The 13983-nt window shown below is 48.8% G+C and overlaps 1 protein-coding gene across 4 annotated transcripts in view; it reads left to right on the top strand.

Moving 5' to 3' along the window:
- The window catches only part of ZDHHC7 (zDHHC palmitoyltransferase 7), a 29730-nt gene extending 16215 nt beyond the window's left edge, over positions 1-13515 (top strand). For all 4 annotated transcript variants that reach the window (XM_019635207.1, XM_019635208.1, XM_019635210.1 and 1 more), the window contains 6 exons: positions 1841-2172; positions 8608-8732; positions 8874-8970; positions 9659-9740; positions 10545-10675; positions 11339-13515. In XM_019635207.1, the coding sequence (XP_019490752.1) occupies positions 1858-2172; positions 8608-8732; positions 8874-8970; positions 9659-9740; positions 10545-10675; positions 11339-11515 (927 nt within the window). In that variant the 5' untranslated portion in view covers positions 1841-1857 and the 3' untranslated portion in view covers positions 11516-13515. The remainder of the gene's footprint in view (positions 1-1840; positions 2173-8607; positions 8733-8873; positions 8971-9658; positions 9741-10544; positions 10676-11338) is intronic.
- The last annotated feature ends 468 nt before the right edge of the window (positions 13516-13983 follow it).

Below are 13983 nucleotides of genomic sequence, written 5' to 3'. Positions count from 1 at the left end.
TGAAGGACAACAACTTGACTTGGAGCTGATGGGTCCTGGAAAAACACAAATGTTCCCCTTCCCCAATTCCCCAACACTGCTCCCCTCCCCAACTCTCCAATAAAAAAATCTTTAAAAACAAAAAAAGAAACGCTTATGGAAATCACTAGGAAACTGTTCGAATCTGAGAGAGGTGCCAATTTGTTGCGCCTGCCTGTAAACACAGGCACTTGCCAACAGCAGGCAGACAGACAGGAAGCACAGGGAGAGACCCTCCTACTGGGGGGCTGGCAGTCAGGGAGGGAGACACAGAAGCTTTCGTATGGTAGAAAGTGGTAACTACACTGCACGTAGAACTGATGAGTGTGCCTGATAGTTCAAGGGAAGTAGAGAAGCTTCCAGATACAGTCTCGGCCCCTGACAGAATCAGGCTTTACGGTGGTGTCGGCAGAACCAGTTTGCACCGTCCTCTCCAGGTAGTCATGTCTGATGTTCAGAGACCCTTTCCAAAGTGTTCCTCAGAGGAAGGAGAACTGCTTTTTGGGGATGACTTGCTTGGAAGAGAGAAATATTAGATGCTCTGGGGTGAGTGGGGTTAGAGAGGATGGTAGAGGTGTTTGCAGAGGAAGGGGGGCAGACAAATCTGGGTGACGTAGGATTCAGCCAGTGCTAGCTGAAAGAATGACTGGTTAAGGCGTCCCCGAATTCTTGTCTTTGTTTCTTCTATTTCACTTAAAAAATTTTAAAGCTGGTTTTGTCTGATCTAAGAGCACAGGGGTATTTTACTGACCGTGAGGAACAATTCCTTTTCTCACTTGTGCCAGTCCATATTTTTAAATTGAGAGGGAATTCTGCAAAATATTTGTAGAATGAACTCTCATCAGGAGGTTCATTCATTCATTAAATGTTTTTGTAATTACTACACTCCAGTTGCATTTAAGAGAAAAAGTAATGCCCAGATTCCAAGAGCAGTCGTTTTCATCACTCCTGCTCCTTTACACTGGGGAGGGTCTCTGACTCTGTTCTTGTTTGAAAGACAAGCAGCATGCCTGCGCTGAGAAAGCACCCGGGTCATTTGATAAAGCACTGTCAGTGTTTTTCTATCCCTTGTACAAACACTGAGGCCAAATGATCTCTGACTTAATTTCCCTTGTCTTTATTTATCACGAGTATTAGTACTCTTATATCAAACACCGATAAGAGATGGTCCTATGTTTAAAGAAGCAGCAAAACAAGTTACTAGGAAAAGTGCAAGTTTCTCTTTCATTTCATGCCACCCTATTATATTGTGCCAGGTATCAGTGACTTTGGGAAATACAGCAAAGGTGTGAAAAGAATGGATTAATGGGTGGGTGAAGGAAACTTTAGAAGATTAAAATAGAGCGGAAGGGCATTCTAGAAACAGTATAGAGTTGAAGAAGATAGAGACAAAAATGGGAGACTGCATCAAAAAAATGATCACATGTTATCAGAGTTAAAATGAGGGAGACTGAGAAGCACATTGAGAAAACCCGGGTAAGAACTATGAGCTCAGTGGCTGGTGGGCCAGCCTACACATGAGTAGAGCAACAGTCTTGTTTCCGTTGCTGTTGCACCGTGCTGGTGGTCTCTCTGGGGGAGAGCTGTCAGGTGAACTGAGAACCTCCACAGGCAGATCAGGCCACACGGGGCTTGGTGGCATGGACAGTGGACGGCAGCAGTGGTAAAGCTTCATGTCCACGGTGGCTTGGGCACTTGGGGTCTGTGATTCTGCATCTGGCTTGTTCTTTTCATTATCTTTGTCCATGAGTGGCGTAGCTAGCCCTGGGCGACGGCGTGCTCCTTGGTTGCCTCATCTGCTCTGTGTCCCATCCCCCTGTAGGGTGCGTCGGGGACATCATGCCGTCCTCAGGACACCGGCTCCGCGATGTCGAACACCATCCGCTCCTGACTGAAAATGACAGTTACGACTCCTCGTCCTCCTCTTCCTCCGAGGCTGACGTGGCAGACAGGGTCTGGTTCATCCGCGACGGCTGCGGCATGATCTGCGCCGTCATGACGTGGCTCCTGGTCGTCTATGCGGACTTTGTGGTGACGTTTGTCATGCTGCTGCCTTCCAAAGACTTCTGGTACTCTGTGGTCAACGGGGTCATTTTTAACTGCTTAGCGGTGCTCGCCCTGTCTTCTCACCTGAGAACCATGCTCACCGACCCCGTGAGTACTCGCTGTCTCGCTGGAGCTTTCTCTCATGTCTGGTCTAGTGTGACATCACAGACCGTGTGGCGAGGGGCCTCTTGCTCCTCTAACCTCAGGTTTTTATTAATTCCCGGATGTGGGCTCGTAGCATTGTTTACGTCTTAACTGGACAATAAGCATCACTCAAATAAACGCAGTTATCACGGTATGTTAATGAAAAATATCCCCAATGGGCTGTTTATTCAAATGAAGAGATTGTACTAATTTCTAAAATCCCTCCTAGTTTAAATATTTTGTTTCTCTAAAGAATAGACTGAAAGCTGAGAAACCTGGGATCTAGATTTAACCGCTGTACTACTCTTGTCAGTTGCCTTTTGACCATAGCCAAATAATTTAGCTTCTTTGGACTAAAGGTTGGCTATGATCTCTAGGCATCTAGTAGAGGTCTTAGGCCAAGGACCGTTTGAGAGATCCAGCCAGGTGGGCAGGTGGGAGCAGCACTTAGGGGACAAATTTGAAGCCAAGTCTGCCCATAGTTTCATAGCCTCACCTGATTTCGCCCAATCTGATGTCCTTCAGAGACTCTTAAAGGACTCTCTTCTCCTTTCCTTTCACGCAGCCAAGCCCCGCTCTGGGAACCAAACCCTACTCCTGTCCCCTGTGTCCCTCTGTCCCCTCTCCTTGCCGCAGCAGAAACCCACACATCAGGTACTCAGGTCACAGGTTGGGCAGTTACAGGGATAGGGCCAAGATTAACGATTTCTACTCAAATATTCACGGTAGGAAAAGCTCTGTTAGTGTTGACCATTTCCTGGATGTTGAAAACGAGGCCGAGTCCATCCATTGTAGGCATTTTGGTGCTGGGACCACCTCCATCCAACGGCCCCCAGTTTGGAATGTGACCAGGCTGAGGTTCCTCATCAGAGTGTGTGTGTTGCTTCTACCAAGCATAGTTGTCCCTCACTCCTTGGCAGTCCAGCGCCTGTCTCCACACCCTCTCCTCTGCTGGGAAAAGGCCTCTAAACTCTAAGCCCCAAGAGCTGGGGAAGATGAGGTGGTGATGATGAGGTGTGTGCGGGGCGCTGCCTCTGTTCCTGGTGGGCGGTTCATTTTGCTTGCTGCCTCGCGGCAGAAAGTATCACACGGGAGCACTGAGAAGGGACCAGGACCCAGGCAGAGGAGAAGGCTGAGATCTTGAGTTCAGAGATCAGAGTTTTTCAATTGAAACTTAATTCATACACCACAGAATTCATCCTTTGAAAGTGTATGCGAGTAGCCCACTGATTTTTAGTGTAGTCACAGAGTTGTGCAACCATCACTACAATCAAGTTTAGACGTTTTATGCCACCCCTTAGCCATCACTTCCAGTCCTCCATTTCTCCCAGCCCTAGGCAACCACTAATCTACTTTCTGTCTCTGTGGATTTGCCTGTTCTGGACTGTTCATATAAACGGAATCATACAATATGTGGCCTTTTATATCTGGCTTTCTTCACTGAGCATAAGGTTTTAGGGTACATCCATGTTGTAGCACGTGTCAGAACCTCATTCCTTCTTATGGCTGAATAATATTCCAGTGGATGGTTAGACCCCCATTTTGTTCATGGACATCACCAGTTGATGGACATCTCGGTTGTTTCCATTTGGGGCTGTTACAGATATTGCTGCCATGAACATTTGCGGACCAGTTTTTCGTGTAGACCTACACATATGTTTCACTTCTCTTGGGTAGATCGATACCTAGGAGTGGAATGCCTGGGTCACGTGGCAACTCTACGTTTAACTTTTTAAGGAACTGCCAGACTGTTTTCCGCAGCGGCTGTACCACTTTACATTCCCACTAGCCATGCATGAGGGACCAGTTTCTCCACATCCTCACGTTATTGTTCATCGTTTTTTCTCGTAGGCACCCTAATGGGTGTGAAGTGGTACCTCACTGTGGTTTTGATTTGTACTTCCCTCACGATGCTGAGCATCTTTTCATGTGCTTCTTGGCCATTCCTATGTCTTTGGACAACCGTCCATTCAAGTCCTCTGTCCATTTAGGTGTCACTGTTTCAGCCGTGCCACATATTAGGACACTGGTGGCAAGTTACAGAAACCACTGAGGGACCCAGGGGCAAAAATCCTGCCAAGAGCCCCAGAAGGCTGCAGAATTGGGATGTGGATGCTGTTAGAGAGGTAGACCGAGGAGAGAGACGGACAGGCCCCTCGGGCTTCCTCTGTCCCTCGGGCATTCTCTCTTGCTCAGCATCCTTGTTCTCCCTGCTGCCTAGTGAAGAAGGGTAGCCCCACAGACCAGCTAGTATTGGGATCGTTAAGTTCCAAACCCACATTCCTAAAGAAGAGATTGCGTGGCCCAGCAGGGTCAGGTGTCCACTCTTTGTCCTCTCAACAGGGAGTTTGCTTTCTTCTCTCTACAGAGCACGGCTTTACCATCTCAGGGTACAGTCTGGGCTGAATTAGAACCATCACCCCCCCCCAGGGCGGGGCCGATACCCCCCTGGGACTTCATGTCATTCTGTTAAACCAGTAGGACCAAGTCAGTCTTTGCTAGCTTTGGGTTTGGTTGTTACTTGAGAAATGTCATTGGTACTTTGAATGAGGAGCAGGGAAGAAGATGGGGTCCATGACATTTGAGGGAGCAGAGATCTGATAATAAAGCAGCAAGCCTCCTCCCCCCACACTATTGGAAGATGAGACTTGCACCAGTTTCACATTCGGAAACACACCGAGAACTTAAAACTGTCAGGGGACACTGAGTGATTGAAAAGGGGCCACCCACTCCCCCAGAGCCCACAGACCCTCACCCAGAGCCCCTCACCCTGTTTTCTTTTTTTAATCAGCCTTCTCAGCAGATATTTGCTGAGTATCCAGTGAAGGGCCCCCTTTGAGGAGCCACTGGTCCTGTTCCAGGCGCCCTGCCAAAGGCATTCTTTCATTAATCCTCCAGCACCTGGAAGAGGTGGGTGGTAAATCCACATCCAAAAGCAAGACCCCACAGCTAGCAAAGAGACAGAGCTGGGATTGAAACAAGATTTGTCTGTCTCTAAAGCCCCCACTTTTTGTTAAATTCTTACATCTCAAACATATATAGAAGTAGAGAAAAAAACAGTGTCATGAACCCCAGTTATCACCTCATGGTCAGTCTTGTGTCAGGCTACCCTCACTTAGCTGCCCCCTGGCCCCCCCCCCCGAGTATTTGGAAGTAAATCTCAGATACTATAAAACTTTATTCGTAAATATTTATGTGTATCTTTAAAAAGTAAGGGCTTTTCTTTGTAAAAGCATAGCTGCGATGCCCATGGGCCCGGGGGCAGCGGCCTCACTCCTTACGCCCTGTCCAGGCAGAGTTCAGGTCCTGTCAGCTGCCTCGCGTCTTTCACCTTCTTCTTTGTTTGAATGAGGATCCAAATAAGGTCTGTACTTTGCGGCTGGTTGATGTCTCTCATACCTCTTTTCATCTCTGTGGTCCCCTTTCTCTTTTTCTCTCGGGATTTTTAAATTGAAGAAACAGTTTTTGTCTTGTAGCTTTCCTCCCATTCTGGAATTTTCAGCTTATGTCCCTGTGCGTATTTTAACGTGTTCCTCATCCCCCCTGAGTTTCCCGTAAATTAGTAGGGAGATCCAGGGGAAAGCCCTGTGCTTCACTTCCCCTTGGTTAGGTCCTAGGGCTCATGCATGACAGGAAATTTGGGGGCGGGTCGAGAAGGAACTATATGAGAAAAAGAAAGAAAATGTGCTTTGAAAAGTGTAACTTCCCTGGACGTGTGACGGGGTTGGCAGCACTTTTCCTAAGCTTGGGTGTCTGGTTTCCTTCTCCTTGGTGGATTAGAGGTGAATGAGGGCCGCGTGTGAGATTAGGCACTAGAAGAGGCAGCAGTAAATCAAAGAGCCTTTAGGAGAACTTTGTGCAAAAGGGGAGCGGTGGGGCCGTTCGGGCAGGAAGCAGTCTAAAGGCACGGCTGTGGCCTGGTGCCGGGCTCGCAGTCTCAGGGAGATGGGCATGAAACACGCACGGTGCGTTCTAGAAAACACATCCCCTGAAAACGGTTCAAATACAAATTTGAGGCATGTACCTCAGCTGTTTGGAAAGTTTCTTTGGATGGAATGAAGAGTGGCCCCGACGGGTGGGGAGGACACGGGCGCTCCTCCTGCTGTGACCTGGCAAGGACCCTGGTGCTGGGCAGGGAGGGGGACTGCGAACAGAGCCAGCTCCGGTGGTGCGAGCCGGGCACGGGCGCCAGACCTGCTTGGTGCCTGGTCTGTGAGAGCATGTCTCGAAAGACGCAGAGTCAAGGTGTAAGTCACGGACTGCGGGGCCTCCGGGAAATCCACCTTGAAGCCTTGAGGAGACATGGCCGTGAGGAGGTTCATTGGCTGCCCAGGGTCATAGGCAGGAGTGCCTGGAACCAGAAAATGCCTTACACTCCAGCGTGGATCTATAGTCACTAACTATCACCTAACAATTGTTTGTGGCGCCCCTTTGGAAATACACAGCTTTCTTCAGTAAAAGAAGTCATAAGCGATTTCCTAAAACAGTGGGTAGTGTTAGGATGTTCTGCCTTTCAGAAGGATATTCTATCACTTTTTTATTTTTATTTTTTTTATATTATGGAAGAGTACATGTGTGTCTCACAAAAATTAAGGTGTGTGGAATTTAAAATCTGGTCCATTTCCTCTTATTATGGAAATGTGTGACGTTGAACTGTCACCAGGAGTGTATATGCAACATCGTGGTATTTTATAAAACCGAAACAGCGTTAAAGACTGCATTTGTAGAGGCAACATGAAAGGCTCCAAATTCCAGTATGTAAATTAAGTAAAATGGTGTGCCCAACATTCTAAATTTTCACAGGAGTTTAAACCCTTAACGTTTTTTTACCTTCTTTAAGGAGACACGTTGAGTGTTACAAAACGCTAGGGCCTTGACCAAAACAGCTTCCCCATGCTGGGACAATGAAACTGACGGATGCTTGTTGGGAGGGAATCAGCTCTAGTGGAGAGTTGGGCAGGGAACATTCACATTTTGCCCGAAGTCCTTCCTGTCCCCACTTCCACAGGGCACCTCCTGGAGGCCTTACTTCCTGCTGGTGATGGGGCTCAAGGGTGTCTGGCTCACTGGGGGCCTTGGAACCCATGGTCCTCAGCCTCCAGACTGCGGCACACTTGCCTGCAGAACTTTTTCAAATGTGTGTCAGCTCTCTCCCTGCAGAGGCTCGGAGCTGGCTGCAGTGTCCGGCCTGTGCACCCAGGCCTTAAAGAGCTCCAGCGCTGCTCCTGCTGGTCAGCGGAGTCCCTTGCTGTCCCCTGACCCGCTACCTCCTCAGGCTTCCAGGGCCGTTAGCTCCCGCCCTTCCATCTCCTGTGCTGCTTCAGCACTGTACCCCTGGCCTGCTATTCCCAGTGGCTCAGTGCGGCTCGTTCTCCAGAAACGTGCGTTTCTGCATGAAGTACAGGCTCCAAGGGGGTAAGAAACGGGATCGAGACCTTGTTCCCTACGTTGAGACATTTAGAACACCCCCCATCCTCTCTAGTCAGATCACTTAGTCCACCGCACCACCGCGCCCAGAATCACCTTCCAAAGATGTTTTTCATACGTCTCTCCACTGCCCGAAGGTCAAGGCCTTCCCCATAGCGGCCCACTCAGGCCCTCACTGCCCACTGCACAGGCCTCACTTCCCTGCATCTGGCCTCCTGCCTCCATGGTTCTGTGGGTATGACACCAGGACATCAACGCCCTGCCTCTTGCCATCAGCTCGATTTTCCAACTGGTCTCCCCGTTGCTTCCTCATTGCTCGTCCGTCTCCAGTGCCCCCAGCACTCGGGCATGTGCAGTGCACTATTACAGTCCCTGAGCACATGCCAGACGCTGAGTTGGGTCGGGTCCTGGGGCCACACTTTCCAGGTTTCGGTGTGAGTGCTCTTGAGTAGGTTTGGCAGACACAGATGCATTAGTTAGGAAAACACGAGATCACGTCCTTTGTGAGATTGTTCTGGTAAGTGCGCCCCTGCGGCAGCTGATAGGAAGCTGTGTGGGCAGTGTTATCAGGCCAACCCTGCCCATTAGAACGGGGTAATAGGGAAGTGGGGCCGACAGCACGTCCTGGCACCCTTTCAGGACAGGCAGCTGCCCTTGAGTTGGCTTAACCAACAAACCCTGCCTCTGGTGTAGCTTGCACTAGCTCAAAAAAACTCAGGTGACTTACCAGTGTATGAAGGCTAATGAGACATGTATTTTGAGTTCATTTTAATGCATGTTATTTTTCACGGAAAATAAAACTGGTCCTGCCTGAGTCATAGTTATTTTTCATATGAATTAGGCTTTAGTGGCAACTACAGCAATACCAATATTTTGTGGTATGTAAAACCTAACACTAATTCCTACATTTGTTGATTATTGTTAACCCTTCCTTCTCCCCAAACTCAAAAACCCATTCTTATTACACTGTAGGGGGCAGTACCCAAAGGGAATGCTACTAAGGAATACATGGAGAGTTTGCAGCTGAAGCCGGGAGAAGTGATCTACAAGTGCCCCAAGTGCTGCTGCATCAAGCCCGAGCGCGCGCACCACTGCAGGTATCGGCCCCCTTCCCTGGGGCAGGGTGTCCCCCTCAGCAGCCCCTGACCAGCATTACAGTTCCCGTGGACTGGACCCGTGGCCTGGGCTCGTGTGCCCTCAGAGCAGGGAACACTGAAAAGCAAACCTGTCTTTTTCAGTATTTGCAAAAGATGCATTCGGAAAATGGACCATCACTGCCCGTGGGTGAATAACTGTGTGGGAGAAAAGAATCAGAGATTTTTTGTGCTCTTCACTGTGAGTAGAAATATTTACGTAGTGACTTAAATATTGAGTTTTCCATGCTTTAACTAGACTCTTGCCTGGAGCTAGTAAATTTATCCTAACAGCGGACCAGTTTCTCCGCAACGTTTCCTCCGGGATTCAAATTCCGATACTGTGCTGTGATTGGTAAGAAGTTGTCCAGGGCCGGCTGAGTGGCTCAGTTGGTTAAGAGCTCGCTCAAGAGTTTGAGCTCTGAGCAACAGCGGTTCGAGTCAGCCCGAGCTGAGCAGCCGTGAGCTNGAGCTCTGAGCAACAGCGGTTCGAGTCAGCCCGAGCTGAGCAGCCGTGAGCTGCCAACAGGTGGCAGGATGGCTCAGCTAAAAAAAAAAAAAAAAAAAAAGTTGTCCAACAGATACATACATGTTGCTTGCACTGTTTTACTGCCATTTAATTTCTCACAGATACCTTGAATCGCAGTTCTCAATAGGGTCTTGCCTGCAGTGTGTTAGAACTTATTTCCTCCTGTGTATTTTTATCTGAAATTATTTTACTTGGTCCAGTGTGATCTTGGGCAGGCTGACATCAGCTACCAAGATTGACTCCTTCCCTAAGCATTTTTACTGACGAATAAAATGGAGGAGTAAACATAAGATCAAGCAGCCTTTCCTCCTAGAAATAGGTAATTGCTCACCAGTTGTAACCAGTTTCTCCCTCGTTCCAGATGTACATAGCTCTGTCTTCAGTCCATGCTCTGATTCTCTGTGGGCTCCAGTTCATTTCCTGCGTCCGAGGGCAGTGGACTGGTAAGCTCAGGTTGTGTGTGTAATCATTCCTGGAAGTCGTGCTACTGGGTGAAGAGGGGAAAGCTTTAAAGGAAGAACTGATTTTCCAGTTTTGAAAGAAATCCTCGCAGTTATTTTAGGAGTTAGTTTTTTGTGTTTTTTTTTTAAGAAAAGAACGTGGGTAAATTTTAACACTGCCCTTTTGCTGGTGTAACGAAGCCAAACATGTAACTGTTCTTCCTTAGTCAATTAATAATTTCTACTAAATAGTCGCATTTGTATTTTGATTTTGAAACTGGATGGAAGTTCATATTGTTCCCACCAGACCTGGTGTGTGTTTTCTGGTCAGCTGGCTTGCATGACTCGCTGTGAGCGTAGTGAAGGTGGGTGTGAAGCGTTCAGCCCTGGATATACAGTCGGGTCCAACAGACTCGTCCTGCCCCTGGGGCGGGTGGGGAATGGCCCGTGTGTACTGCCCGTGGGTAGGTACACATGCCTCTCTTCTTCTCTGGCTTTGGTTGCATTTTAATCAGCACTTTAGTGCACAGATACAGTCTTAATAGAAACCTCAGGTAGTACGGCATCTTTGCAAACTGCTGACCAGGAAATGGTGGTGGGAAATTTCACTTGGGAAGGCCGACCTCCCCCGCCCCTTGGTGAACAGTGAAGGTCCCCATTACAGAATGAGCACATTCTTCCCGGAAGCCGGCCCAGGGACTGTCACTGTGAGGGTCCCTCTGTGAGCTAAACAGGCTGACATCCTGGCGTGTGGGGGATTTGTTATGCATTGACGTCCAGTCACAACCCACTTTCTCTTGTTCGCAGAATGCAGTGATTTTTCACCTCCAATCACTGTAATCCTGTTGATCTTCCTGTGCCTTGAGGGTCTCCTGTTTTTCACTTTCACTGCAGTTATGTTTGGCACCCAGATCCACTCCATATGCAATGATGAAACGGTATGCTTTGTTCTCGGCCGTGTTTGCTTAATATTTGGCGAAAGCTTGAGTAGATGGGAAAACCGAATGTCAACAGCAGGTGCGTGTGTGTTAGCTCAGCAGGTTAATTGGGCGGCTTTGATAAGTTCCGACAGTTTCGCCGTGTTTGTTCTTCCTGTCATTACGCACAGTGCGTTATTTCAGGGATCAGTGTGATTCGAGAGTCAACAGAGCCAGGCAGGTTCCCAGATTCTGGGAGACCCAGCCCCCGGAGCAGCCGAGTGAGTGGCCAGGAATCGATTGCCTTTGCGTTCACGCCTTTGAACTGTAGGGCTAGAGCAGGCACTCAACCATTATTTGGAATAAATAAATTAAAGGCTGCCCCCGGCCTGGAGGACCGGCTCCCTCCTGCCCTGCTGTGACTGTGCCGGCTGCCCGCCTAGCTGGTGGCCACTGCCCGGCTGTGTGATGTTGGTCTGGCCCGACGGCTACGGCCTGGCTGTGCTTGGGGAGGCCGCGGGGGCAGCACCGGGAGGAGAGCCCACACTTCGCCCGAACGCCTCGCTCGCCACTGCAGTGGGGTTCTGCAGCTTGGTGGTGTTTTCCCCGGCTTGACCCCTTGGCCTCACGTGGATGTGTCGGGGTTCCGCACCGTCACCCACTCGCTCTTCTTTCTGCTTCTAGGAAATCGAGAGGCTGAAAAGCGAGAAGCCGACTTGGGAGCGGAGGCTCCGATGGGAAGGGATGAAGTCCGTCTTTGGGGGGCCCCCCTCTCTCCTCTGGATGAACCCCTTTGTCGGCTTCCGATTTAGGCGACTGCCAACGAGACCCAGGAAAGGAGGCCCAGAGTTCTCCGTTTGAGGCCTCTTGCTTCATGTTGGCACTTGTGAATGGACTTGAAGTTATTTATTTGGTGTCTGAGAAGGGTACCCACAGCTCATCTGTGACCAACAGGGCAAATGGAACCTACACAGACCAGTTGCTTGCAGCAAGCAACGTTTTATATACATTTACAGTCACAGAGTGCAGACTTTCCAAACTGGCAACTGGAGGCTGGATGCTGTCATCAGTGTTCCACCTGTACAACTAGCGAAAGGGATGTGGCCACACGAAGAAGCCAAATGTCATTACCTTCCTGCACAGTTAGGATTTTTGTTAAGAGTGCTTTGCATTTTCTAAGGAGTCGTGTGGGATATTACATGGGTTATCAAAATCCTGTGTACCGAGCTGCTTTTTTCAATCATGAAGGAAAAAAGTCAATCCAGTGAACGAGAATTCTCCGATGAGTGGTTTCAGGGAGTTCCTGTTGACCCTGTGATGCGTTAGTGCGCGCCCTCGGTCAGGAAGGGGCGTTTACAGAGAAATACATTTTGGTCTCCATTCGCTCTGACACTTTGCACTGAGTTTGCAAAATATCTGTGCACTGAACAGTGAAGGCGGCTTCAGGTACACGTACGCCCACTGCCCTGGAAGAGGCATTCTTTGACCCTGCAGCAAGTTTGTGTGTGCGTGTCTGTGTGCGTGCGTGCATGTGTGTGTGTGTGTGTCTGCGTCTGCGTGCACATGTGCACATGTGTTTTAAAATCGACAGTGTTGTTTAGGCAATGTAACATTTAGTGGTTGTGTGCAGCAAACAAGCTATTTTTTAGAAACCGACGTTTCAGGGAAGCGGGGAGGGAGAGCTGCCCCGGGACCCTCCTCCCGTGGGGTTCACTATGAATGTATTGCAAACTGGAGAATATCTTGATCCAAAGAACAATCATTCCTATGTGGTCCTTTGTTGCCCTCCTGTATTCATTTGATCTTAAAAAAAATCTTGAGTGCGTGAGGACCTTGGAACTGACTTTTCTCGTTCCCAGCCAAGTGAGCGGTGTGTGAACGGCCCCTCAGTGAGAGAAGAGTGCAGTCTCGTGGTGGCCTTCACCTTGTGCACCCTGAGGCTCCTGCAGCTTGGTGGGTAGGTGGGAGGAAGGGCAGACATAGCAGCCATGAAACAGGGGGAGGCAGGTGCTGACCTCTGGGCACCACTGAGGAGGTGAGGGGACTGCAAGGCAACAAGCCCCAGACTCCGTATCCCTCACTTGTAGAGAATATTAAGGATGGCAACAGCTTGTTTGATTTTTTTTTGGGGGGGGGCGGGGGGAAGGGGGGTATCATTTATGTTTGTTTCTCTACTCACGTCACAAGTGATAACATAGGACCTTTGGTGCAGAGCTTAAAATTATGCCAGAAAGCAAACAGCTCCCCTCCTTGGGGACTCGCCTTAAATTTGCCTGGTCTGTCCATGTTTTTGCGGGACTCACGAGGAAGCCATTGGTGACAGTCTGAGGGGCTCCCTCACGCCTGCCTCCCACGCTGAGAAGAGTTGGTGTTACCCTCCAGGTCTTCACGCCTTTCTGTTCATTTGTGAACCGTTTTGTTTCTGTTTTTAATTAACCTGTACCCTATCCTAATCAGGGCTTCTACCACTGCTGATGCAAAACTAAAGGGACCTACTTGAGACACAATCAGCCACCTGAACAAAGCTGTAGGATGTTTCTAAAATGGACTAAGTCACCGCAGACATGTGTGAGCTATCAGGGGATGGACTGTGTGACAGCCAGAGGGACAAAACAGAAGATGCGTTTCCAGAGATTGTTTTGCATATTCATTTGCACATCTGTTGTCTGGGTTGGACATGTGTATTGGGCTTCAATGTGAGGCTTTTAATCTGTATATCCTGTTCATTAATTTAAAAAAATTATCAAAGTGGTTGAATCCTGTGAGACTTGGCAAGTATGTGAAAATCAAGTATACTTGACTTTTCAGCCTCTTATTCCAATGTAACTTTTATATAAAATAAAGTCACCAAATTAATGGTTCTCAAACAGTTTTATTATATGGCACAGTTCTTGGTGGGTTGCCAGTGTGTTTTCAGTGGCTGGCTTTTCCTTGGCTCATTAACACCAGCACTCGGGCTGTCACACTCACCCGTTTCCAAGGCCTCTAGATGACTCCAGTGCCCATGAGAAGGGACGAGCATTCAGGGACTGCTCTTGCACACTTGCCTCCACATTTATTATTTCACTCTTAAATTGACACACATCATCTTACTTTGCTTTATTCTAAACATTTCTGTAATTTTTTTAGTGCTCTTCAAAATAAAAAACAATTTTTAAAAATACCTCTCTCTTCAATCCAGAATCTCAGCTACCTACTTCACGAAATTTGTCTAATATTTGTGCTAGAGGGACCCAGAGATGCGGGAAGTGGGTGCCCCGTTGCTGGGCAGCTACATGAACGACCAAGTGTGCATGCCCACGGGGCTGCTGCACACACACTGTCGCACG

Source organism: Hipposideros armiger, unplaced genomic scaffold (assembly GCF_001890085.2).
Source record: "Hipposideros armiger isolate ML-2016 unplaced genomic scaffold, ASM189008v1 scaffold_19, whole genome shotgun sequence".
Lineage (NCBI taxonomy): Eukaryota > Metazoa > Chordata > Mammalia > Chiroptera > Hipposideridae > Hipposideros > Hipposideros armiger.
This window is presented reverse-complemented; position numbering and strand designations above follow the sequence as displayed.